The following is a 25,444-nucleotide window of genomic DNA, read 5'->3' on the forward strand; positions in this document are numbered from 1 at the left end:
CGCCGCGGTTGTCTAGCTGTTATGGTGCTCGACTGCTGACCAGAAGGTTGCGGGATCGGAACCCAGCTGCAGCATTTCGATGGAGGCAAAATGATAGAGGCTTGTGTGCTTAGATTTAGGTGCGCTGTTAGGTTTGCCGCTCATAAGTCGATCGTGCAGACGGGACGGCGCGGCACTGTACGTCGTACAAAGCTTCTTTCTCGGCTCTCTCTGCCTGGTCTTTGGCTGTGCAATTATAAATCGAAAGCAAACGGCTTCCTTTGAGCAGCTTGTCTACCCCGATGCTGTCAAGCGACCGTTCTCAGAGGTCGGCAGCCCGAATGTGTGGGAAAATGAGGAGGGCAAACGTCTGCTCTATGCCGTCGCCCAAGGCGACAGTATGAGTGAGCCCAACAATCACCGGCATGCGCTTTCGGCGCGCCGACGGTAAAGCAGGGTTGAGTCGCAACAATGCACGGTACGAATGCGTGGGAGGCAAGGACACGCATACGCCTTTTCTTTCCCGGAACCGTTTAACGACTGGCGCCGCGAGTTCAACTCGATGAGTATGGGAAAATGGCGTGAATGCACCAGGGCTAAGATACCGATGTATTTCGACCGTGAGAACCCCTGAAAACGTGGGATAAGGAGAGAGAGAGCCATGATGGGAAAGAGTGCCAAAACGCCTGTCTGCACTGTAAAGACACTGCTGTCGAGATTAGGGACAGCCCGGTAGGGAGTGGCTTAATCTGAGGATAAACGGATTTGATAAGGGAATGTCGAGGCGGACCACCAGTGGCCACCTCCCCTTTTCGTTGTTTACCGCAATGTACTTAAGACTGGACGGAATTCGTTTCCCTTCAGTCTAGGCTGTAATCACTTAACTGATCGATCAGTAAGACTCCGTACGATGCAACTTTCGTCTGGGCCGTAACCACTTGGTGGTCTAACAGTGAGACTCGGTTCTTCGTATGTAGTAACAGTGTTCTAGGCTCTAACTTAAGAAAAGTTAAGTAGAAGAGTAAGATGCTGTTGATGTCTATGTTATCATCAGTGTGCTTCGGCAAGATGTACAGGTCGGTCCACTGTTAAAGGGAACAATTGCGTTCAGGGCATGTCAGGATTTCGCTCTCTTGCAACAGTACAGTGGCTTAGATTTACATAAGACTACTGGTGGTTGACAGTTCCGACTCCCTTTGACAGACCAGTACCTTGAACAAACAACGTTTCCACATCCACTTGGAATGAGGGGGCCAGCAAAATGAAGGGGGCTCATTCGAGTGTTCCCTTTAACAGTGGACCGACCTGTACATATGACTGTAAATATTTCGCTACAATATACCTTCAAGTTTTTATTACCTCCAACCTGCCTCCTGCTTCATCGACGTCGATCATCTCCTTGACGGGACTTCAATCCACATCAAGGAGAAAACGAACAAGGAAAAACATAACTTGCGCGTTAATACTTTCGTGACCGCGCGCCTATTCCCATCGATAGTATGTTATCGATGACTTCGAGTTCAAATATTGACGCTATCTGAGCACTTTTGGACAGCCAACGCCATGTTGTGCGCGAGGACATACCGTGGACATACCGCGGAGGCATCCCTGTGACGTGCAAGGTTGGATTGCTCCGCCAGCCCTCCCGCTCAGCTTGCAGCCGCTTTCGCGTCTGCTTTTTTATTATTGTTGTTGTACTTCACTTCAACGAAATCAGTAAAGTACTGCTGCGGCTTCGTCACTGACTATTGGCCTCGAGGCCCACCACTGGAAACGCCGGCGCCACCGTCGGCGTGACGTGCTTGGCAGGATCACGTGGTCTCAGCGGCCGCGTTGGCTGCTTGTGGAGCACTGCCGCGTTCTTTGAAAACGAGTTTCAAGTCCCACGTGCGCTGCGGTCTGTTCAAATACGGAAGTTTTCTCTCATTTTCTACTCAATTGAAACCATTGTAATAGAGTGGCTGCCTCCGAAGGCGACGAACATGGGGCTCTACCGCTCGGTGCCGCAGTGCCGCGCTTACGCAACGGAGCCCAGTGTCAGCCTGCACCGGTAACCGCGGGACAAAAAACTGCGTGAAGCATGGGTTGTAAAGCTACGAGTCTTGTGTGCAACAAGCACTTCCGCGACGAAGATTTCGTTACTGCGTCGGGCCTGCGATGTTCGGTGAGTAGCAGACAGCGCGCACTGAGACGATGGCTTGTGCGCGCTTCCCGCCGGCAAATGATGCTTATCTGCCACAGGATGGAAAAGGCGCTACCTTTTACCACGTGCGAAGCCATCTCAGAACCCTCCCGTGCGGCTTCTTGATCGTCGGCCCCGTGCTCAGCATCCACAAAATCGGCTGCAGATGCGCAAGTCATTGTTTAGATACGTTGAATTAAAATACTCACAGGGTCCCTTATGCATTCGCCAAAGATGACTAGAAGGCGAATGCCACCTTCTTGTCAGTCGATGTATTGATTCTCTCCCCCCCCCCCCCCCCCCAAGAAAAAAGCGTTCTGCACCTAACGCGGTTTTGCACAGTCTCCGTGACCGATCACGAAGGCAATGCAAAGCGACCATGACGTGTGAATACGTCATCATGTGACGTCGTGTTATGTGAAGTCATAATGACGCTACATATTTTGGCGATCTGTGATGTCATATGGTGACACCATCACGTGACGGTTATTTTTTGCATCACTCGATCGTGTTGACGCCGCCGACAGGGGATGCCGACTGGCAATCTTCCTATTTGATGAGGCATCTAGGGCCTTCGCCTTCATAAGCTACATAAGTGTTGCATTGCTTCATAAGCTACATAAGTTTTGCACCTCTGTGATCGGCCCACCGATCACGGAGGCATTGCAAAGGGACCATGTCGTGTGAATACGTCATCATGTGACATCACGTTATGTCACGTCATGGTGATGTCATAATGAAGTTACGAATTTAGGAGATCTGTGACGTCATATGGTGACCTCATCACGTGACGATTATTTTTTGCGTCACTCGTCTTGACGCCGCCGACGGTCAATCTACCCGTTTGAAGAGTCATCTAAGGCTTTCGGCTTCATAAGCTACTCGACGTTTGCTGGTGGACTAGCGAGAGTCAAATGCTGCGGCTATGTGCTGCATTTATGTTGGCAATAACATTTTTTCAGTCGAGCTTGCGTTACCCTGAGGCAAACACAATGTGCTAAAAAGCACAAATTTATTTGTGCCACTCTCAGACTCACGTTGGGCCTCTCCAACCCTATGTATTTTCTTGGAGCCTCATTATTTACGCGGGAAAGATACCACCCTGTTGGCGTTAGACACAACACTGCTGCCAAAATTGCTGGGGTTCTCGCCAAATACTATCCTGTTTTGCGGCTGCTGGTTGCTGCAATAATTTCTATTTTATTCACCGCTATTTAAGTTGACGTGGGTCCTATTTCACAGCCGACGTTTGCAGAAGTCCGGCAAACGTTATTGTATTTTTTTTCTTTTCCTTGGCGTTGCATGCTACTACATGCTCGGTCCTGCGTCTCCTTCCACCAGCAATCTCGAACTGGTGAAGCTTTGGTCTATGAATTCGTTGATGACAGAGAGCGGCAAGTACACTGGAATGCAAAGGGATCGATAATTAAGGAGCATTAAAAAAGGCGTCGCATTTTCTCACGTTTTGTGTGAGCACGAAACGAAACGAATGCACTGAATAAAGAAACAGAAGCAGCGGCATTTGCTGCTGAGAAGACCGATCAATAAGCAGTGCGAGACAACTTGTCAAATGACATTAAAACGTACACAAATATAGACCGACAAAAAAAACTGAAACGTCGGGACGGCACATCACAAAGTTGCCATGCGCACCGAAGCCGTAGTTGTAACTAAACTGTTTTTGAACTGCTCTGATAGCGTCCGCGGAACAGTAGTTGTTTGTGTACTCACTAATTATCATATTTTGCGGCCTAAAGTTCACAGCGCGGTGCCAAAACGCGCTCGTAGCAAAAGCGAAACCGTCAGTACGAACATACATGCAGGCGCTCATACATGCAGAGGCACCGTCAGTCGTCGCGAACCCGTGCGATCGCTGGCTTGAGGCTTCTTTCTGTTATGCTCCGTTTGGTTATACAGGCAGTCTACTCTAACGAGATATTTCACATAGTTTGCACTCAGCGAGTGACTACCTTTCACGCAAGAGGCCGGTTCAGGGGTCTCCAACGCGGTGACCGCGTGAAGCGGGTGCTCGGTTTTCTGCAAAGAGACAGCGAGTGTATACTATCTTGTGCTTTCAGTTCGTCGAAAATGATTATTTTGACATTAAAGAACACGGTTCCCTTCGAAAGTACTTACAGAAATGCCCTGGAGGGCATTCGCGAGTTTTTGTAGAGCGCCGACAGCAAAACCTATGGGGAGCGCGCCGGCGGTATCCTACCTAGCACGCAATCGAGGCGCGTCCGATAGAGGGCGACTCCGTAACTTCTCGCGGCCAATACGAACTGCTAAATAAGTGCTCAGAAAAAAAAAAAAAAAGTTACGTTCCTAGTAATGCCTTAGACAGCGTCCCGATCGACTGCCGGCGTCGTCTGCTATGGCCACCGATATGGAAACCATGGGGGCCGCGCACGCTGCTTTTGTAAAAGGTAACAAATAATTTTGCGTCGAATGGGCATTTAGCGCGTGCTTGCGGCAAACAAACATATTTTTGCTGCAAGAAATGCGGGAAACCGTGCAACTTCATTCATTGTAGGTTTGCATATAAAAACGGGCCGCGGTTGAAACGACAAGAATGGGCAAATTTACATTCCTGTTTAGTACACATAGCCCTATGAAACACGACAAAAGCGGTTTCTCCACTTTGTGGGAAGCAATCGAGTATGCTTAGAGATTCATGCAGCCGCGCAACCTTTCTCATATGATTGGAGACAAACGCACGAGAGCCATATTTATGCGCGCGCCTCATTCAGTGTTGTAGCTAGATAACATTTCACATGAGTTTGTCTGCGGCGCGATACTAATATCTATCAGTTGCTTCTCATTGCGCGAATTTTCTATGGTTGTGACACGGTGCATTTTCGATCGTCACCGAGCCACATCGGCATGAAAATTTTCGACGATTGACTCCGTTATGCAGCTTGGACAAAGGGGTCAATCGCGATCGAAAAATACAGTCCCGATCGGGCTCGATTGCGATACGGCTGTGTGCCAGCCGGCCGTATTATTCGCGCACTTGAATGACCATGCTGCTAAGTGTAACTTACCTTGGTCTAAATGGCAATATTATGCTGCAGTGAAAATATCAGCGTCCAGCATTTATAAAGCTTCATTGATAAGCAGTATGACACTTCGCGGCTGCTGTTAGAACGTCAATCGGTGTTTGAAGCTGGCCACGTTTTCACATGTAGCGTAAAACAACATAGAGAACTAGTGACACTGGCTATGGGGTAATTTTACAGAAATAATCTATAAGCAAGGATGGCCTGAGGTCTCTGACGGAAAACCGTGTGGTCGGGAAAGACACGAGGAGAATTAAAATGGACCCGAGGGCGGGAGGAGGGGACGGGGAGGAAGGAGGCGCAGACTGTGGTGGGAGTTACGTTGGTTACGTCGGCGACACAGGTTACCCAGTAAAGACTCAAGCATCACATGTATGACGTAAGAAAGGTTTCATCGAACGCGCTGGCCGAACATGCAGAAGCAACTGGCCACGAAATAGACTGGGATAAGGCAAAGATAACGGAAAAAGAATAGAACTGGACTTCTCGGCTTTACCTTAATGAATTATAAGTGCTTGCTTGCTGGATCACTCAGGATCACTCGCCAGAACGACGGCGAAAACAACAGCAGACGAGACCACTCCGCACGCTACGAGGGAACGCCACGATCGGCGCTACCGTTGCGTTGTGAATAGAGTCACTGGTTGTAAATTGCCACGGACGTAAAAGACGCAATAACAACGTTCAGTTTTACCGATTTCCATAGTTGTCGTACGAAGAAGAAAGGCGAGAGCGCTAGATACGGGCCGTTGCGAGCGCGTTGGGTAAGCGAAGTACCCGCGTCCTCCACAGCCGGTCGCATGAGAAAGTGTGATAATGTGGGTGTGCTGTTGTTTTGCGTAGCCCTGATGGAGAAACGTGGTAACCTTGACTATGAAGCTCAGCGGAGGCTCTGAGCGCGGTGCTTGTCGTGTAACACGAAGTGAGCAGCTAGAGGCAGTCTGAAGACGCGTGATACACACACCGCGATAACCTATAATCGGAGTTGGTCGTCACCACACAGCATCGCGGACGTATGCACGTTTTGAAGGCTCAGAGTTCTGGTTCTAACTAGCTAACACGTGCGTCATACAAGTAAATCGCAAAATGTTGGTCGTGACCACCTTAGGTTTGTTTTGCCCGTGGCCTCTGCGATTGCCGGAGCTATCTCGGGGGCCGCGGATTTGCCTTTGGTTGTACCCCGCGAAAGTGGACACGCACGTATCCCTATTTGAGGATGCGTAATAAAACAGTTCAATGCACAGGAAGCGATAGATGGATTAAGGGAGAATGCAACTGAAGAGGCGAAAATCGCCGGGGCCACTCGTCCCTGATAAAGCGAGTTTTGTACCACTGACCGTAATATGCATAGCTCAGTAAATTGATCGTGTATGTACTTCATCGCTTTGGCATTACGTATATACCCGATTTTACCGCATTTAGGCACTAGAGAGCGGATGTCGGAGAGCTTGCCTCGAACTCGTTGTCGTGCGATGCTTGCTACTTGCGAGTTGCAGCGCGCCGGAATAACTAAAACTTTTTTTGCGTTGTACTCGCAGTTTGCTTTGATCAGCTTCCTTTGTTTCTGAAGCGTGGATTGGCGGAAGAAGCTTTCCACGTCCTTGATTTTCAGGAAACTGCGCCTCGACACCAACGAAATAGGGGGGGGGGGAGGTTATATTGTGGCCTATGCACATTCGCTTGGGGACAGCTCTCTTTGTACTACCCAGTTAGCGCCAGTGCTGCGATGAGGGCGCTAGAGGCGGTGTTTTTCGCAGCGCCGCCTGGGCAGAGTCTGACGTCTCTAAAGGGTAAAAGAGGCAGTATTTTGTCAGTTTCGGTTTTGAGTTGGTTTTTTTTTTCTCCACGGGGGGATTTTTGAAGCTCCTTCGCAGTCTGGGAGGTGAGCGCTCGTGGTTTCGGTTATGGCGTCGACGTCGCTCGCGGGTGCTCCACTAATACGGCGAATTTCAACGAATTCCGATGAATCTAAGCGTCAATCTCTAGATGATGGTAGCAGCAGAGAAACGGAAGAAGACTTCGATTCGTCAAACTTCAGTACGGACGGCGTCAAACCGCCCCAGAACATCAGGTATCCGCCGGTAAGTTTCGCTCTCTCGGGCCGTTTTATCGCTGCCGCGCGTTGATGTAAATGTATCCGGTGCGTAATAAAGCTCTTATCTGCAAGCTGTCAACTTCGTTCGGACGGGAGGCCGGCTGCAGAAAGAGTGGAGTTCTCTCCGCGAAGAAGGCGCGGAGTGTACCTTGACCTATAGCGCTCCGGAGTGCCGCGCGGCGGCTTCTTCGGGTCGTTTTTCACCGCAGAAGTCGTGAGAGAGATATGCAACCACACAAATACGTATGCGTGGATGCATATTTTTCGAAAAGCCAACGCACAGTGAGAAGGACGGATCCTGGAGGGAAGTCACTGAGGAAGAGATGCGCATGTTCGTCGCACTTCTGGTGTACACGGGAATCGTCCCAAGTCTCGCGCCTATGCTATTGGGGTCGACGATACATAGTATTTTCAGGCCTTCTTCCACCGTCAGTGATGCCACGGAAAATGTTCAAGGCGTTACTTGCCTTCTTGAGCGTCTCTGATCCGGAGAACACGACCGTCGCATCCCATGAGAAGTTTCACCGCGTGTCTTCTCTACTGCAACGCATGAGCGGCTCATCCGCGCTATTTTTTCATCCGCGTCGGAACCTTTCCGTGGATGAGAAAATGGTGAAATCAGATGGTCAGGCTGGTATTCGGCAATACAGGAGGGGCAAAATGGTCGAATGGGGATACAAATTACGGGTTTTGGCAGATTCGGAAGCGGGGTACACTGTTCATTTCAACGTATACACGGGAAGGCACCGCAGGGTGCCCAGCACCAACCATAAAACAATGAAAAATGCCAGAGCTGCAAAGTATGCTACGAAGAAGGAAAAGTTGAGCAGAAAAAAAGAAATGTTTTCTGCGAAACATATGCAGCCAACCTTTGTTTCATCACGTTTCGAAGCTGCTTCGCGCGGTGGCATGATAGGTACTAGTGCTTATATTTTTGTACGTATGTAAATACCTAGTAGCACCAAATGTTGACACGGCCTTGCCGCCACATTGAGGAAGTTCCTTCAACGTTGTGGCAACATTGCGTGCTACTAGGGTGACTTGGTAACAGAGCTTATATTTGCAGTATTATTTAAGGGCTTTGTGTTCAAAAACGTATATTCCCATTTTTTAAATGTTTACCTTGTGCACAGTAGAATTGGTGTTTTTATTAACTTTTTCTTTTTATTACATTTTTCTTTTTTGATATTTTTTGATAATATTTGAAATAAATGTTTGTAATTAATACTGTTGGAAAGACCAATTCTTCCTCTGTCATTTGATACCGTACACTTAAGCATCAATCAATTTCTGTGGCAGGAAAAAATATTTCCCTGCACTACTCAAAACCGATTTTCCGCGGTCGCGAAAGTTTTAAAGAACCACAGGTGGCCAAAATTTCCGGAGCCCTCCACTACGTCATCTCTCATAATCATATCGTGGTTTTGGGGCGTAAGACCCCCAGTGTTATATTAGGGATGTGACGAGTAGAAGAATGTGAATTTTTATGTGAGTTCCTATTTGGTAGTGTCTATATTGCCGGCTGCCGGTCAAATATATCGGTCGACCGGTTACCGGCAGTTCTTTCCTATTGGCCGCCCGCGACCACGTGACCTCTGCGGGACGGCCCCTTTCGTGCTTTTGTTCGTGTGTCGGATCGTACGCCATCGGCTGTCCGCATGTGTAGTCGGTAACGGCGCTCCACCTGAACGTGTCTCTTTTTCTGGTCGCTGCCACTTGGTAACACAAGAAGTGCACGTTTCCTGCAGTCACAGTCAAATTGACGATGGATTGGCGGCCTCGCGATACCGGAGATGCCAGCCTCGGGCGTCATTTGACTCCTCAAGTTGACTAGCTTCCGACAACTGGAGACATCAGTTTTGCCCGGCAGGGTTCTGTTTGGTGTCGCAGAAGTCTGTTGCCTGACAGAGAAGCGCGAAGCGGCTCGTGGGTTACGCAGGTTACGTGCGCCCCAGTGACACGGGCACACCACGGACGCTGGCACGGATGCGCGCCTCCGTGCCAGCGCTGCCGGCCACGCGCTGGCACGCGCTGTTTAGGCACTGCCGCCACGCGCTGCCGGTTTAGCGCTGCCGGCCACGCGCTGCCGACCACGTGCCGGCCACGCGCTGTTTAGCCCGCGCGCCTGCCCCGAAGGGGCAGGCGCGCGGGCTCAACAGCGCGTGGCCGCGACAGCGGCCAGTAGCGCGTGACGGAGACCCTGCCAACCGGCCATTGAGCGTTAGCGAAATGGCCGCACTCGCGAAGCGAGGGCGAAGCCACGATTAGTTTTCCGCGCCCGAAGGGCGCAGAGGGCCTTCAATGAGCAACAGGAAAATAATGTAGTCACGTTTGTGGAAAACCATCTATGTCTGTAGCGTTGAAACGTCTGTCGAAGCCAGGCAAAGCGCCTCAGTGACACGGGCACCATGCACAATGCCATGATTTACTGTGCCGGCACTACCCCACTAAAGCAGAAATACCGGCAGTTTGGTCACATGACTACAGTCAGTTAATCGAGAAGAAGTGCCGGCAGTATCCCGTGCAACCTGCTCTGCCGGCTGCCGGCACCTTAGACAGTTCCCTAGAGCTACCTTTAGGTAGCAGAGTTGCGCATCTGTTTTCCAAACGCCGCTGGCAACCATGCATTGCGGAGAAGCTGACGCTCGGACAAATTTTTGTATTCCTCGACGCCGCCGCTGCAGCGAACTGAATTAACACTAGTAATCGACAGCCATTGTTTATCGCCGGCAGGGGCGTAGCCAAGGGGGGGGGGGGAGGTTCAAACACCCCCCCCCCCGAAATTTTTCAGTTTTGCTTGCGTATATAGGCACGCACACATACAAACGCACGCACGAACATAGATAAAGTATGGTTGAACCCCCCCCGAAAAAAATTTCTGGCTACGCCCCTGATCGCCGGCCTGCGACACACCCGACAGGTTCATCGGCGACATGGTAGGCATGTCTTCTGCAAAAACAGAGTGCGACTTCACCGCATAGCTGTGGTTGCCAGTCGGACCTATGCGCAGCTCTGCTACCTAAAGGTAGCATATACAGTAACTCTATCGGGCACAGCACTGACGCGCCCTCTGTCGTGAGAGTCCGCTAGCGGAGAAGGAAAAACGCGCGCGTCGCGCTCTCCGGCGAAGCTCGCCGATTGAAGCCATTTGGTACCGATTGACCGCTCGCACTTTACGCACGAATGGGCGTGTATTTTGGGCGTCCCCGCCGGCTCCAAACTCGGTAACGAACGAGAAAAAAGGTGTCACGTTTTTGTAGAACGCGGGAACTGTAATTTTTTTATAACGTGAACTCGACAGCTTAGGTATCATTTGTCCCAACGAATGATGGTACTTCCACAAGCCATCAGTTCATATTTAGGTTGTTCTTATTACTGCTTTCCCTTTGTGCCTTTGATGAATGGCCACTGCTGGAAAACACTATTGTTCCTGCGATAGTATCGCTTCAGGTGTTTGGCTATCCGTAGGACGCTGCTAAATAATGAAGTGCATGGGGTCAATTTTCAAGCTCGTCGTAATACCGCCATCTCTGTACACTCTAAGAAAAAAAAAAAGAGTATGCGTGACTCTTTTCGGAGAGTTCTGACTTGCCACGTATAGGACTCTCTTTAAATAGTCACGGTGACTCTCCTGGTGGGTCAGGGTCGGCTCGCTCTAGGAGAGTCCCCTGACCCTCTAGGAAGAGTGCAAAGACTCTCATCGGGAGGACCACGTTACCACTTATAGGGAGTCAGACGACTCTTGTCGGTAACGCTCCTAGGGGGGTCAAGGGACCCACACCGAAGCATCAAGCGACTCCACAAGTATTTTGAGCTACTCATTTGATCCTTGCTCTACTTTTGCGCGACTACTGTTGAAAATAGTGGAGTATTCATTTTAAGCAAGTCCAATAATACTTGCCGTTCTGCCCAGCGACTGTAAAAAAAAGAATAGTTCAGTTTTAGCATTATTTCAATAAAACTCGTCAAAACAACATATATTTTCCAGCAAAGTTATATAGAAAGATGGTCTGTGATTTCCAATTAAGAAGTGTGGGTATTCCTCATTTACATGCTTCTATGAGTATAGCCAACTAAAATGTGTGACTGTGATGTGCACAGTGTCATATGGTGCTAAATGAACAGCAGAAATCGCCATCATGTTTCCATATTTATTCCTTGTGATTAAGACTAAATCAAAAAGTGGTGACGGCTTGAGGCATCAGACTTGTGGCTTGCTAGGTTGTCGCTCCTGTCCAGCGTGAGCACCATGAAAAACGGTATCTGAAAAGCAGAACGTGATATTATGATGAGAAAATGAAATTGCAGTAAAGGTTTGCAAAACCTACACAATAAGTGGTTCACACAGACATAATAAAGGCTAACAACAAAACAACAAAGCACATCCTCCGTTTGTAAAATATGCGGTCAGTAACCGCATGTTTTACAAACGTAACCCATCCTTAAATACTCAGATAAACAGATGCGAGTACGGGCCCGAACGACACCCAGCGCGTGCGTACGCCGTCTACGTCGAGATCAGACATGTCATATGCTAGAATTAGCGCACATAACTCCCACAATCACGTACACTCACTCGATTCTGTTATAGCGCCCAACGTCATCGCAGTGTATGCAAACCACGAAAACAGCAAACAGAAACGAGGGAAAAGAGTGCACGCCGGCGGCCGCAACAACGCGCGCCGTCGAAAGCCTAGAGCTTTTTCACTTTACCGGCGAGGCGTGTCCAACTTGAATGACTACCGCGTACGTTCTGGAAGCCACCGTACTATATCTGCACCTCAAACTACCGTCTTTAAGCCAACAAAAACCATTACATATAGTGCGTCTGAGCGTTCTGTACACAGGTTTTTTTTTTTTTTTTCACGTTCCCACGCGTGGAAGCACGCTGCACACTCAAGGTCGATGGAAATATTATGAAGTAGACTAAAGTGCATCTCAAAACGACATCTTGCACCTTCAGTAGTGCAGACACGACGTGCGATCAGCAAGAAATGACCCTCGATTATTGTTTCCATCGCTCACTTTATGGGAGCTTGTACAGCAACGCGCATAACGGTGACAGCTCGTTAACTGAAAGCTTTAGTTGGGCATCCGCAACAGCCCCGCGGATACAGGCTACTGTTGGAAATGGCTGGCAGGTTCCGCAGAGCTGCTGCAGACGCCCAGCTAAAGCTGTGTAATTAGTACCTACGAAAGCAGTACACTCACCGTTAACTGCCGCCCGTTGTCGGTGTCCGCAGCTCCATGAATATTCCGCCCTCCAAGCGTCACTTCGTGCACGGCTCGAGCCGGCGTCAACACCACCGAAGACGCGCAACCTACGCAACCACGCAACGCATTCCAATAGACCAGGAGACTGAGGCGACAGAGAGGAGAGCGGCGCGCCACCCCGGCGCCAACCCCGTCTACGTTGCCGAGCAAGGCGCCACAACGACGCCAAAGGGCGAGCGTGCGAAGCCAATCGAAACGCGCTTCAGGAGGGTCCAGTGACTCCTTCCCAAATGCGAACTCTTTTTCTCTGCCTGTACCTTCCAAAAGGGGTCAGATGGACACCCGAAGAGAGTCACGGTTCCATGACCCTCTTTTGACTCTCTTTTTTCTTAGAGTGTATGTCACTCTCCGCAGTCGGGAGTCGGGAGTCGAAGTCTTACTGTTTGAAGCAAGGTCGGGCTGCCTTAGAACGCGTAGTTGTAAAGCGAGATTCAGTAAGGAAGAAGAACAATGTACATGCTGCGGGGGAACTAAGGAAACGATGGAACATGTACTGATTGAATGTGGCGATATTCACCCAGGTAGACGTATGGGCACGAGTCTACATGAAGCCTTGGGTTTTAGGGACAACAATAGAAAGCTGAACACGTCCGCGATAGAAATAAGTAAGAGACGGTTAGAGTATTGATGGCAGAAAAGTGGAGATAAAGTACAAAAATAAATAATGGGGAAAAATAAGGTCATTCTGCCTTAAGAGGCATAGAGATGGACCGTGAATTTATATTTTGTTTGGTATAATAACATAGATTTAATCAATGTAGATAAGTTATTAGGCCATCATGAAACAAGGAAATTTTCTTTTTTTCTTCGAGCCTGGTGGCAGACATGTCAACGCCCCGTTATAAAGGGGACGCTTATAGCATCCATCCATCCATACAGCCGGTCGAAGCCACGCGGCAGAGCGTGTTAACCGTGCTAACGGCTGACAAGCGGGACAATTAAACGTTCACAGGTAAGATTACAAGCAGCACGCAAATGTAAAAGCGCGAAAAACAACCGACACATTAGACCAAAAACACTACCAGTATCGTATATTCAGTGACAAAAATACTTGGAAGACGCTTGAGCTTCGCCTTCAAGCGTAGAACGTGATAGCGTAATCGCGCCCCGTGCACATCGCCTTAATTTCAACCGTGCCGCAAGGAAAGGAACATTTGTGTGCGTAACAGACCATTTCGAACCAGCCTAGAATACTTACAGGTACTACAGGTACAGTTGCGAAGTGCCCGCTACGCCCTATAATTCTTCCTTTTGCAAATTGGCGAAGTACCCACTACGCGTCCGTAAGGTGCTACGCGCCTTACGAACATTATCTATTATAATAAGATAATAATATCTGGGGTTTAACGTCCCATAATCATATCGTGGTTTTGGGACGTTAAACCCCAGATATTATTATTAAGGTGCCACGCGCACCTGCGCAGCTGCGCACTTTGTAATGGGTGGGCATCTTTAAACCACCCACTTGTTGCGCAATTCACATTTTCTTACGCGTGGGGCGATTCTACGCTTCTGCCACGCAATATTACATGCGTTAAGGACAGTCCTCGCACTACATGAAATTCTAGCTTATAGTCTTTTTTAACGCGATAGCGTTAAAGAGCTCGTTCCGCAGAAATTCCGGCGTCGGTGTCGGCGTCGTTTGTTGTGAGCGAAAAATCATCATCTTCTATAAAATACAAGAATAAAAAGAATGTTAGGTTCGAGTGAGAATCGCATCCATGCCGCCTGCGTGGCAAGCAGGTGTTCTACCTCAGAGCCACTCCATTGCTTGGAACTGAACTGAAATTAACTTTAATGCTTCACAAACATACGCGTCCTGTGTTCAGGTGTCACAGTACGAGATGTAATATCGCAGTAAAGCGGCGTACAAGCGTATATTGCCATCGGGCATCACACCATGTGAACTGCATAACGAGTTGGTGGTTTAAAGCCGGCCACCCATTACAAAAGGCACACAAATTACTGCGCGTATTCCCTTACGAACACGTAGTGGGTGCATCGCAACACCGAAAAAAAAAAAAAATCACGCGCGTAATTGCTGCTGGTTTAAAGCATGCCACCCATTACAAAGGGCATACACATTAGTGCGCGCATTCTCTTACACACACGTAGTGGGTACACTGTTGTCATAAAAGTGCTGTTGAAGAGGGCGGAAACCTTAATTTACCTTTACTGTAGGTATGTCGAGCGCGTGTGTGTGAGACCGGTCGACTGAACATAATGACAAGCGAAACAGAGCACGACGAGGATGGGGCCGGATATCGCTATCGCGTTCAACTAAGCGTTCCCCATTTGTTTTTTTTTACGATGCAGTTTCAAGCACTGGCGTGGCTCAACGCCTGCTTGCACGCAGAAGGCCTGGGTTCGATTCTCACTCGGACGGAAGACTTTTTAAATGCGAAGCATTTCTTAGCGAACTTCAGGCACTTTGGCCTTTTCTATCTGCGTATCTATCTATCTAGCCGCCTACGTCTGGGCGTTCTCCTGGTCGTCTCCATAACTTGTAATATACCAAAATTGGCATAGGAGGGGATCAGTGTATGGCGGACACGATTCACGGGTCATGACATGAACACCGCAAAACGCCTGTCTCGTACGTCCTGAAACCCTTTCCTCAGTCACGTGTTGCACATACCCGCATACCACAGTTCATGTTATGCGGGTCTGGGCCACAGGTGATTCACAGTCTCAATCAGCACAATAACCGCGTACATACACATTGAAACGCAAGGTAAGTGAGGGAGGGAGCGGACAGAACACCCTTGGGAGACACTCGACTGCCATCCACTTGTCCACGTGTCCCGCCAGAATGACGCAGCGTTCCCTTCATGTCTTACGAGGCTAGGCGATGGGCGCATGCTGACCGAGGGTGACGTCAGAATGATTGAGAGTCGCTTTGTGGCACGCGAAGAAGACGCCGCTAAGTGGCCTGGCGGCATACAGATGCTAGAGCAATGCGGACGTCGACCGTTATAACGCACGTTGCCTCGATGCTGCGGGCAACGTGTTATGTCATCCCGCATGCGATAACATGACTGGCTTTATAAGAACGAGTGGGTACACAGGGATGCCCTGACCAATTAAGCTGGCCAGGATGAACGCAAGCGACATGGGTGGCCTGCCGGCCTCAATTTGTCTGAGCATCGGCAAGCCGTACATGATCACGGCCAACATCGACGTAAGGGACGGCCACGTTAATGGAAACACGGGCACCTTGTGGTACATCGAACGTGACGAACACACGGCAACCTCGTGCGACTGTGGCTTGAATTTTCAACATCCAGAAAAATCTCTCGTATAAGAGGGCACAGTTTCCCCTTGCGCAAGCAAACGCCATAACTATATATAAATCACAGAGGGCCACATACGCCTAGGTAGTCTACGGATACGATAAACGCCATCCACTGAGGTTGGTCTGCGTAGCACTTTACAGGGTTACCTGGCTCGACGGCCTATACCTCACCAACGCAAAAGGTGACTTCAGGTTCCGACATGTCGCTGCTCAAACAGTCGTCTGGACATTGTCTTGGACCGGGCTACCACCTTCATTCGGTGCCACAACCACAACAATACATCACGCTCGCCGCTCTCAACGTACAGTCTGTGCACGTGTACGTGCACGACCTCGAGAAAGACGCTGTGCTCACAGAAACTGGCGTGTTAGCACTTTCTGAAACCTGGAGCGATGAGCCCACTGCAATCACTGGATTCCAATGTGTCGTCCGCAGCAAACAGCTTCATTGCAGGTGTGGCGGCGTCGGCACATATAAGAACACGGCGATGCGCAACTTCAACGTAGGCCGCATCCCACTTCGCTGGCCGCCGGTCGCCAGACACCGAAACACATACAGACAAGCAGCGGAATCGGGGAGGTCTGCGTTGCGCACATCAATCACAACAACAAAGGCATGGCGCTCGCCGCCATCTACCTGAGAACTCTCAAGAGCCCCTTTCACACATGCACAGGGGTTCGTGAAACGTGCGTTCGTTCTCCGTCATGACGGACAAGTATAAGCACTACATATCAGCTTACCGCTTGTGGTGTTAGTAACATCCATGTTGCTGTTGGCATCGTTACGCAACTGTAAACTGGTTATATAGCACATGTGCGACTCTTCAACATATGTGTGTGCGTATACCACTTGCACATATCTTTAGCGTCATTTCGTAACGTTTCGCTCAATGTAAAAAATTACGCCACAGTCACCTTCCCGCCGCGTGCTTAGCATAAAATCGATTCCCACGGTACGTGGGATCTGCCGAATTTTTATTATTTATTTATTCGCATCTGTCTCGAATTTTCGCTCACGGACAACGCCGATTTTTCGCTCACAAACCAACGACGCCGACACCGACACCGGAATTTCTACGAAACAAGCTCTTTAACGCTATCGCGTTAACAGTTTTCTATCTACACAATGATGAAAATCGGGTGCAACTGTGGCAGTTTATTCCATTTTGATATCGACCCCATGGAAAAAGATATTCTCAAAGGCAACTGTTCGAGCCAATATAAGCTCCAAAGCAGTGGTTCTCAAATGGGGGTCCGCGAAACTCATCCTCGAAAAAAAAAAAAAAAAAAAACAGCCGTTTTTGGAGGCACACACTGTCCCGTCAGAGTGGCACTGTCTGATTTTTTGGTATGCTTCACCGCATAACATTTTTGTATTGCGGCGGAGCTGATTTATGTTTCCCCTTTTCCTTGGGATGGCTGTAAAGCTTTCGTTGCAGTTTTCTACGACATATGCACGCGAGCATGCTTTTTCTAGCCTTGCATATTTGAAGAGCAAACATAGTTAGAAACAGGTTGAATGTCGCTGCAGACCGCACAACTTATTGACAAGCTCTAAGATCGCATTGGCGTGACACTTTAGCTTGACCATGCTTCGCCACGGAGAAATAAAATGCACCTATTTCACGTTGCATGCTGTGTTAATTTATGACCCTCCCCCCCTTTTTTTTTCTCATTGCAAGGGGTCCCTCGTCATAACTTCCACCGGTCCACAAGGGGTCCCCGAAACATCCATGGCTGATAACCACCGCTCCAAAGCATGGATCGGGATGTGACGCGTTCTTCTTGATGTCAACTGCCCTACACAGGACGGTGGCGTTATATTACCCTTTTGCAAAGGATTCTATGCAAGAAATATAATACAGTCGAACCTCTCAATAACGAAATCACCGGGTAGGCGATTTTTCTTCGTTCTCGTGGGAATTTCGTTGTCGCGAAAATAGAAAGATGCCCACACCTATTACTTCGCACAACCAAAAATTGTTTTTAAAGAAGTCGCCGATCTTGCCCTGTTTCACGTTGTTTTGAAGGAGTTTAATGGCTCGAACCTCGTAGCTTATAATAAACTTTGCGTAACTTCGTCGTCGTCGTGGGCGCCAAGGAAAGAGTGCGAATTATGCCAAAGGCATCAAGAACTTCGCGCGAACTTACATGCCTGCTGTTGCTTTCCTAACTCTCGTCGTCACTCTCATATTCTTTGTGCACACTTGCAATGACAGCGTCGTCGCTGAGCGCTTCGTGCACGATCATGTCAGCGTCAGCACACAAAAAGTCACAGTTTCGCCGCAAGGGCGAAGCAATGAATGCGATAGCAAGGAACTAATGCTATACGAAGTGAGGCTCGCCAATGGATACTCTCAGTTTGAACATCGCTTCTGTTGCAAAGGCGGCCGAAGCAGCGAAGGAAACTAGCGTGCTTCAAGTGTCGAGCTGTGACACTTGATAGTTCGCGCTCATCTTCTGTTTGTTCGTTTAGCGGCGTCCCTTGAGATCGAGTGACTTTCGTACGCTCCGTAACATGAGCGCGGACATCACGGTGAAAGCGTGAAACATCCCTCTTCCCCTCACCACGAGAAAACCGCGCGAGCAGACGGCGGAAGCGCAAGCTTCTCCCATGCGCAAATATAAGAAGAAGCGAGCGAGCTCGCCGACGACTTTTAAATGCGCCCGTCGGGCTCCTAGTGCCATCTCGCTGGTAATGAAGAAACGTTTATTATCGCCTGCTGTCTCCGAGTCCGTCCAGCGCTAAAGGGTGTGTATATAACGCTCGCCGTTAGCTACGAGGAGGATCTGCGTTTCGTGGCGTAGTGGATAGCGCCGCTCGCTGCGGAACAAGAGGTCCCTGGTTTGATTCCGCGCTTCAGAAGCATTTTTCTGAATTATTTTTCTTTGAGGCTTTTATATATATATACATACTTATACATATACGGTGCATGACGGCGGCGACGGCGACGGCAAAATCCAGCCGAGACTGTCCATATAATTGCTATCGCAATAAAAGTCATGCAGTTCAACAGCGGCTAGTATCGCTCCATCGACACGGTAAAGCGCGTCCCATGCTTCAGCTAGTGGCTGCAGGCTATCTGTGCTTGCAGAAGAAACACCCGCTTCCGTTCCGGTAAGGCTGCCGAGACGTGCAGACAAGTCGCGAAACCGGAGGGCTTGAAGCAGTTCTGGATGACGGCGGCCGAAGTAACTGCCCACGCCACGGCAAGGATTTCCAGGGAACCGGGGCCATGCCCAACTGGTTGAATAAGTGGTGCTCAAATTTTCGAACTTTTGCGTTCCCAGCTAGATCATGTGTTGAAAAAAAAAAAAAAATTTGCGGATCACTCCTGAAGCTTTCGTTATTGCGGGAGGGCTTTTTGAAATCTATTTATTCTTCATTAGCTCTGTGATAGCCTCGTGTCTCTTGTACTTTCCAAAAATAAAGCGAACCGCTTTCCTTTATTATTTTCCGACTACTCTGAATGTAGTTCATATAAGATCGAGGTGCATGTTTTGTGCTCCGTCACATCTTATACGCTAAAAAAATATGTTACTGAAGTGAATTTCGTTTACCATGTCTGATTTTTTTTTTTTTTGCAGTAAGATTACGCGTCGTATTTTTGTACTGTATTTTGCGTGCATATGTAACCAGCGATATACTGTCTTTTTCCACAGTCATCTTATTCACTATTTCGTCGACGTACCGAGTGACACAACAAATCGAGCAACGTTTCTGGCAGGGTAGCATGTAATTAGCTACTAAGAAAAGGCCTTAGGCGCTAGTAGATGTTTTGTTTAGATGAAGTTCCTAGTTAGAGGAAACTATTTATTTTTCCTCGCCGTGCACAGCACCCAACGACTGCGTCGGAAAGCTGCACGCTGTCGTCGACGTCATGGTATGACCGCTTATTGTGCGCTGTCCACTGTATACATGCAAGCGCATTGTGTTTGCAGTTGTACACTTGTCAGTGGGCTTCGCGACGCTTCCTTGTCCTAAGCTACGGCGTATTCTTTTCTAATTACCATTAGTGTAATGTCGCCGCTACCCCATGGTCACAATGTACTGTTGAACCTTCACGTACCGCAGAAGAGCAGACATAGATAGGGACGCGCTTAGTGCAACGTTGAAATTAAGCGTTGCAACACGAGCAGCAATTAGAGCTTAACTTCCTTGAGCATCGTCAATCTCTCTCTTGCGCTCGTGCCACGATGCACGGGACTTCCTCCGTAGACTTCTCGCCATGTAATGTCGCGGTAGCGCCAATTGCGATGTTGAGCAACAACCGCAGCGCGTGCGGGACGCTGAATACCGTGTTTGTTGCCTGCAGTACTTATAGTATATCGTGCCTGACGACAATATGTCCCGTGCCCTTGAACGATGGTGAAATATATGTACTCAATAAATATACGTATAACACATTGTGCTAATGATACGGACACACTCGTTAGCATATTTAATTATTGCTCTTCTTTCGACAATTATCGCTTCAGCGGTTATCGGTTCTTCTTACAGCAGTTACTTGTCGGAGCCTGCTATTTGCAGCCACAGCGATCACCACAGTCATACTGTTGTTAATTGGTCGCCTCCATTTTATAGATTATACAAACGCTTTGAAAGTATAGAGTCTAACTTGCGGGTAGAGGAAGCTGACGCACGTGACGGTTCGCGTGGGCTTCAGATGAGAAGAGACAGGGAACGGCGATTTTATATTATAGAGGACGGAACATTTAGGCATTCATTTGATAATTTATTCGTATGAGAGCACGGCCGCTTCTGAACGACGAATACCTTGCGTTTGAGCACGGATGTGCTGTTATTTTTAGCCCCATAGACAGAATATATATATATATATATATATATATATATATATATATATATATATATATATATATATATATATTTATATATATATATATATATATATATATATATATATATATATAAATATATATATATATATATATATATATATATATATATATATATATATATATATATATATATATATATATATATATATAAAGCTGAGCGTGGGGCGTCAACACCAAAGCTCAGTTTATACATTAAAAAATTAAGGAAGGGAGGCAGGCTCAGGACGTCGGGACCCCCCCCCCTTTCCCTCCTGTGTCCGCCCGTGTATATAATGGATATATGTGCGCAAAAATGCATGTGAAGTGCTTTCCCGCAAATTATGCAAGTTCTACGCCAGAGGAAACTGATGTATAAACGCTGCCTTCGCCCCCGGCAACTAACCAGTTTCGTCTCAGTGAACGGTGAAAAGAGCGTACACACTTGCATGCGTAATAAACAGTTTTTATGAAACGCTCGTGCGTATATGCCGCATATTTCTTTGTCATATGGCATGTTACACGTCTTGCGTTTAGTGAATCGAACGGGGAAGCTGTATGTATACACTGAGTGCGTTGCTGTTCGTTTGCAGCGCGACCATGCCGAGCCTAATTAGCGCTTTTTGGTATATACTGTGGTAAGATCGCGTTGATAAGGATGGAGCGTATGCACCATGCATACATATAGTGGCGCTGGTTCGTACATTACGTTGTTTGTGGCCCACGTTGACGCTAAACTTCCGTGTGCGCGCGCAGCCAGAGAATCCCTTCCACGCGTGTCCATACGCACACGTGGAAGATGTTTCTAGTACTTCGATGAAAATCCTACGCGCGTGCAAGATAAATAAATAAATAAATAAATAAATAAATAAATAAATAAATAAATAAATAAATAAATAAATAAAATAAATAAATAAATAAATAAATAAATAAATAAATAAATAAATAAATAAATAAATAAACCACATCCCTTTATAAGTTTGTGAACAGCGCAGAAAGCCTGCAAGGATGTAAACGGGAAAAACGAGCGCTGTTCGCAAAGCGATCTGCCAAAACAGCAACGGACAAACGTTTCAAGTGGCAAAGAATTGACCGAAGACTGAAGTAAAAACACGCTAAAAACTGCACCATCACGCACAACCGCCTCGCGTGTATGCTGCATTAAAATAATTATTTCCGCGATAAGGCGATTTAGGTTTTCACCTCCTTTTTATGCGAAACACTTATTTCTAAAAGAAACTGTTATAACTAGGCCCTGCCGTTTTTGTACACAAGCTACATCGTTAGGTGAACATTAACGTTAAGGAAACCTTCATAAATAACTTCATTTTCATATATTTCTATCTCTTTCATAAATAACTTCTCCTAAATGCCAAAATTGTGCTAATGAACGTTTTTATCTGCTATCTTTGGGACATGCGTTATGGTGAGTTTATGCACCTTCTTAACCAAGTCCCGCGTAAAGTGCTAGAAATAGCAAACAAGTTATACATTTTTCGTTTAGTTGTTTATATCCTGTAGATATATATTAGTTGGCACTTTATCTGGGACTGACTGAGAGTGTCTCTTTAGAGGAAATCCTCTAACTATGGTACCACTAGCGAGATAGCCCGCCCAAAATCTGCTGTAAGATGGCGTGGCCAATCTATTCGTAACACGTTTTGAGGCAACCTATCTAAAAAATGGCGCTAGTTCTAAACAGACATGGTTTGTCTGCCGCTCGGCTCGAACAGCGCAGTTAAGCATGCGACATGAGGTGAGAAATTTAAAATGAATAATTACATTATTTTACCGAACTAGAGAACTTATCGCGGAAAATGTTCTCGTTGGTAATGTCCACTTGGACACGTACATATAGCCCTTTTGCAAAAATAGCAGGGGTTAGATATGACTATTTAAAGGGGCCCAGCAACATCATTTTAAGCTATTATACGCGTAGAAGGACGTTAATTGTCCGCCGCGTTGGTGCAGCGGTTACGGTGTTCGGCTGCTCACCCGAATGTCGCGGGTTCGATCCCGGCCGCGGCGGTCGCATTTCGATGGAGGCGAAATCGTAGAGGCCCGTGTACTGTGCGATGTCAGTGCACGTAAAAACACCAGATGGTCAAAATTTTCGGAGCCCTCCACTACGGCGTCCCTCACAATCATAACGTAGTTTTGGGACGTAAAACCCCAGATATTATTATTAATCACTTTCAGTTGGAATCTGTTGCCTTGTATGCGAATTTCCTTATGCGCAAAATTTTCGAATCCATGCAGTACAAGTGGAGTTATCATCCGAGCCGAGCGCTTTCTCCCTAATTTCTTCGCCACGAGCTCGCTGGAAGCCACACGAGGGGAATGGCAAGGGAGTGGGGCGCAGCCTAAACGTTATGTCATCGCGCCTCATGACCTTGAACTTTTTATCTTATTTCTTTGAACGTATTGGCCCCTACTTCCGTGTCAGACGTGCGTGGCGCTAGTCACTGGATGTACCGGCGCCCCGCACCCCGTGACGGTCGTCGTTTATGTGCGTCACATACTCATGTCATGCCTTGCCAATTTTAATGAAACTGCCGCGAGACCACCAAGACCGTGTCGTGTGTATCATGACGTACATAACATGCATGACATGATTTTTATGTTATGACTTGCCATTTATGTTCGTCATACGCTATGCCGTGTCAATTTTGATTCTTATCGAATTAATGAAACGGCCGCGAGAGCATGAAGACGTAGGCGGCTAGACAGACAGACAAATACACACACATTCCACCAATCCCGACGCTGAGCGGAGGCGACTGGCCAACGGAAAACACCACTTACGAACGAAAAACTTCGTGAACTTCGCCACGTGCTTGAAACTTGACAGTTGGTGTATGTGTGATGCCATGTTGATCTCCCTTACCTCGTTCTCATTCCACCAATGAGCATTGAAAACGATAGCAGAGTTTAGCGCTGCACTGTAGGTGTCTCAGAACGCTGGCGGTGATGATGAGCGTGCCAGCGGCGTAGCAGCTATAGGTATCGCACCTCGATGATGCGCGAGACGAGACCAAAGAGGTCGACATCGGCTAGCGTTCAAAGAAAGGGTTCTATAGCTTCACGCGCACGGTGGGCATGTTCTGTGCTTGCGTAACCGAATGTCCCGCGATGAGCAAACTGCTAAGCGAACACCGCGAAAACAAGCCTCTTTAATGAACTCTATCAAAAAAAAAGCGTCTCCAGAAACCGACGAGTTAACAGGTGACTTGCTTGCCGGTCAGCAGGAAGCCAGCGCCGCTGACGGTGGGGTTTGTGTGGAACTGGATCTTCATCTCGTCTTCCAGGAACTCGATTGTCCCTGGGTAAAGAAAACAACAACAAAAAAGCGCGAGGAAGAAAATAAGGCTGAAGCATCGGACGTACATTGCATAGATTCGTAATTATTAATACATCGGATGTTTGAGCCATATGACAATTCTTAAAAAAGAAAAAAAAAAGATACACGCCATAGAAATGCAGATCTGTTGTTTTTGGGCGACGCATTATTCGGACCAGCGGAAATGATAAATCTTGCTACGATCACTGATGAAGCCGCTATATAAACATTTAGAAATTGGAATTCACCGATTCACGTTTTATTAAATCCATTATGGTGTGTGTTGCCATCGCGGCTATTTAAACATCATGGCGAAAGCTCAAGGCATACCCCATTTAGTAGGCTTTCTGATACTGCCATCACGTTTCAGTCGTTCTTCGGGAAAGTCTGCCACGAAGTACAACAAGCCGTCGCATAGTTTTGCCCGCAGCGCCGTAAGGAAAGTTTTCTGGAACAACAGTAAACGTAACGTTATATTCGTGCAAACTTGCGGACGGAAAGTGGTGCCGGAGCCGGCCGCTTCTTGCAGACGTCATAAGATGAAGTCAACGTGGTGCATTGCAAGACATAGGTCACTGGAGATCGCTAGGAGAGGCCTGCGCCCTGCAGTGGGCATAAATAGGCTTATGATGATAACGATGCCGATGGTGCAGGTTTAGTTCTTCAGAAAAGTCCGCCTGAAAGGAGATCTTTGAGCGCGTTTTGCGTGAGACTGTACGCAAATATAGCTACATTGTACACAAAGAATCGCTTAAGGAAGAAGATGCGGTCGCTGACCAAGTCAAGATGAAAACACAGAGAGGTTTCGGGACCCGCACGGGTTCCTTGATCACACTAAGGAGGCAGGAGCCGTAAGTCGCTTGAGCAAATGCGTGTTGCCCGCGTCACCAGAGAAGAAACAACGGACGCGGGCAACACGTATTTGCTCAAGTGACGACGAAATGAGGAAAGAACTTCAGACAATACATCACGAACTATTGACGAATGGGTACCCGCAGAAATTTATTAAGAATATTGAAGATCGTGTCCTCAATCTCAGGCGATCCCAGGGCAAGTCGTTTCGAAGAAGTCGTTTCATATGCTCCTGGAGTCAGCGAAGCTCTAAGCCGTATCGTTTCAATGTATGACCTTCGCGTTGCGCACATGCCGTTTAACAAGCTGATGACTCAGCTTCTCAACGTGAAAGATTGTTTAGACAGCAGGAGCTACCCCGGTGTTGTCTACAAGATACCATGCGCAGAATAGCGGCAGTTACATCGGCAAAAGTGGCAACTTCACCAGAATATTAAAGGAACATCAATGGGACGTCGTCAACAAAAAGAAAGCGTCGAACGCCCTGGCCGAGCACGCCGATAATCGCGGTCATTGCATTGATTTGGATAAC

General features: G+C 47.9%; 1 protein-coding gene across 2 annotated transcripts in view; it reads right to left on the bottom strand.

Annotated features, from left to right (window-relative positions):
- Positions 1–23,871: 23,871 nt before the first annotated feature.
- LOC119395815 (cubilin) overlaps positions 23,872–25,444 on the bottom strand; it is a 63,735-nt gene continuing 62,162 nt past the window's right edge. For both annotated transcript variants that reach the window (XM_049415578.1, XM_037662823.2), the window contains one exon: positions 23,872–24,042. In XM_049415578.1, coding sequence (XP_049271535.1) covers positions 23,939–24,042 — 104 coding nt within the window. In that variant the 3' untranslated portion in view covers positions 23,872–23,938. The remainder of the gene's footprint in view (positions 24,043–25,444) is intronic.

Source organism: Rhipicephalus sanguineus, chromosome 1 (genome assembly GCF_013339695.2).
Source record: "Rhipicephalus sanguineus isolate Rsan-2018 chromosome 1, BIME_Rsan_1.4, whole genome shotgun sequence".
Classification (NCBI taxonomy): Eukaryota; Metazoa; Arthropoda; class Arachnida; order Ixodida; family Ixodidae; genus Rhipicephalus; species Rhipicephalus sanguineus.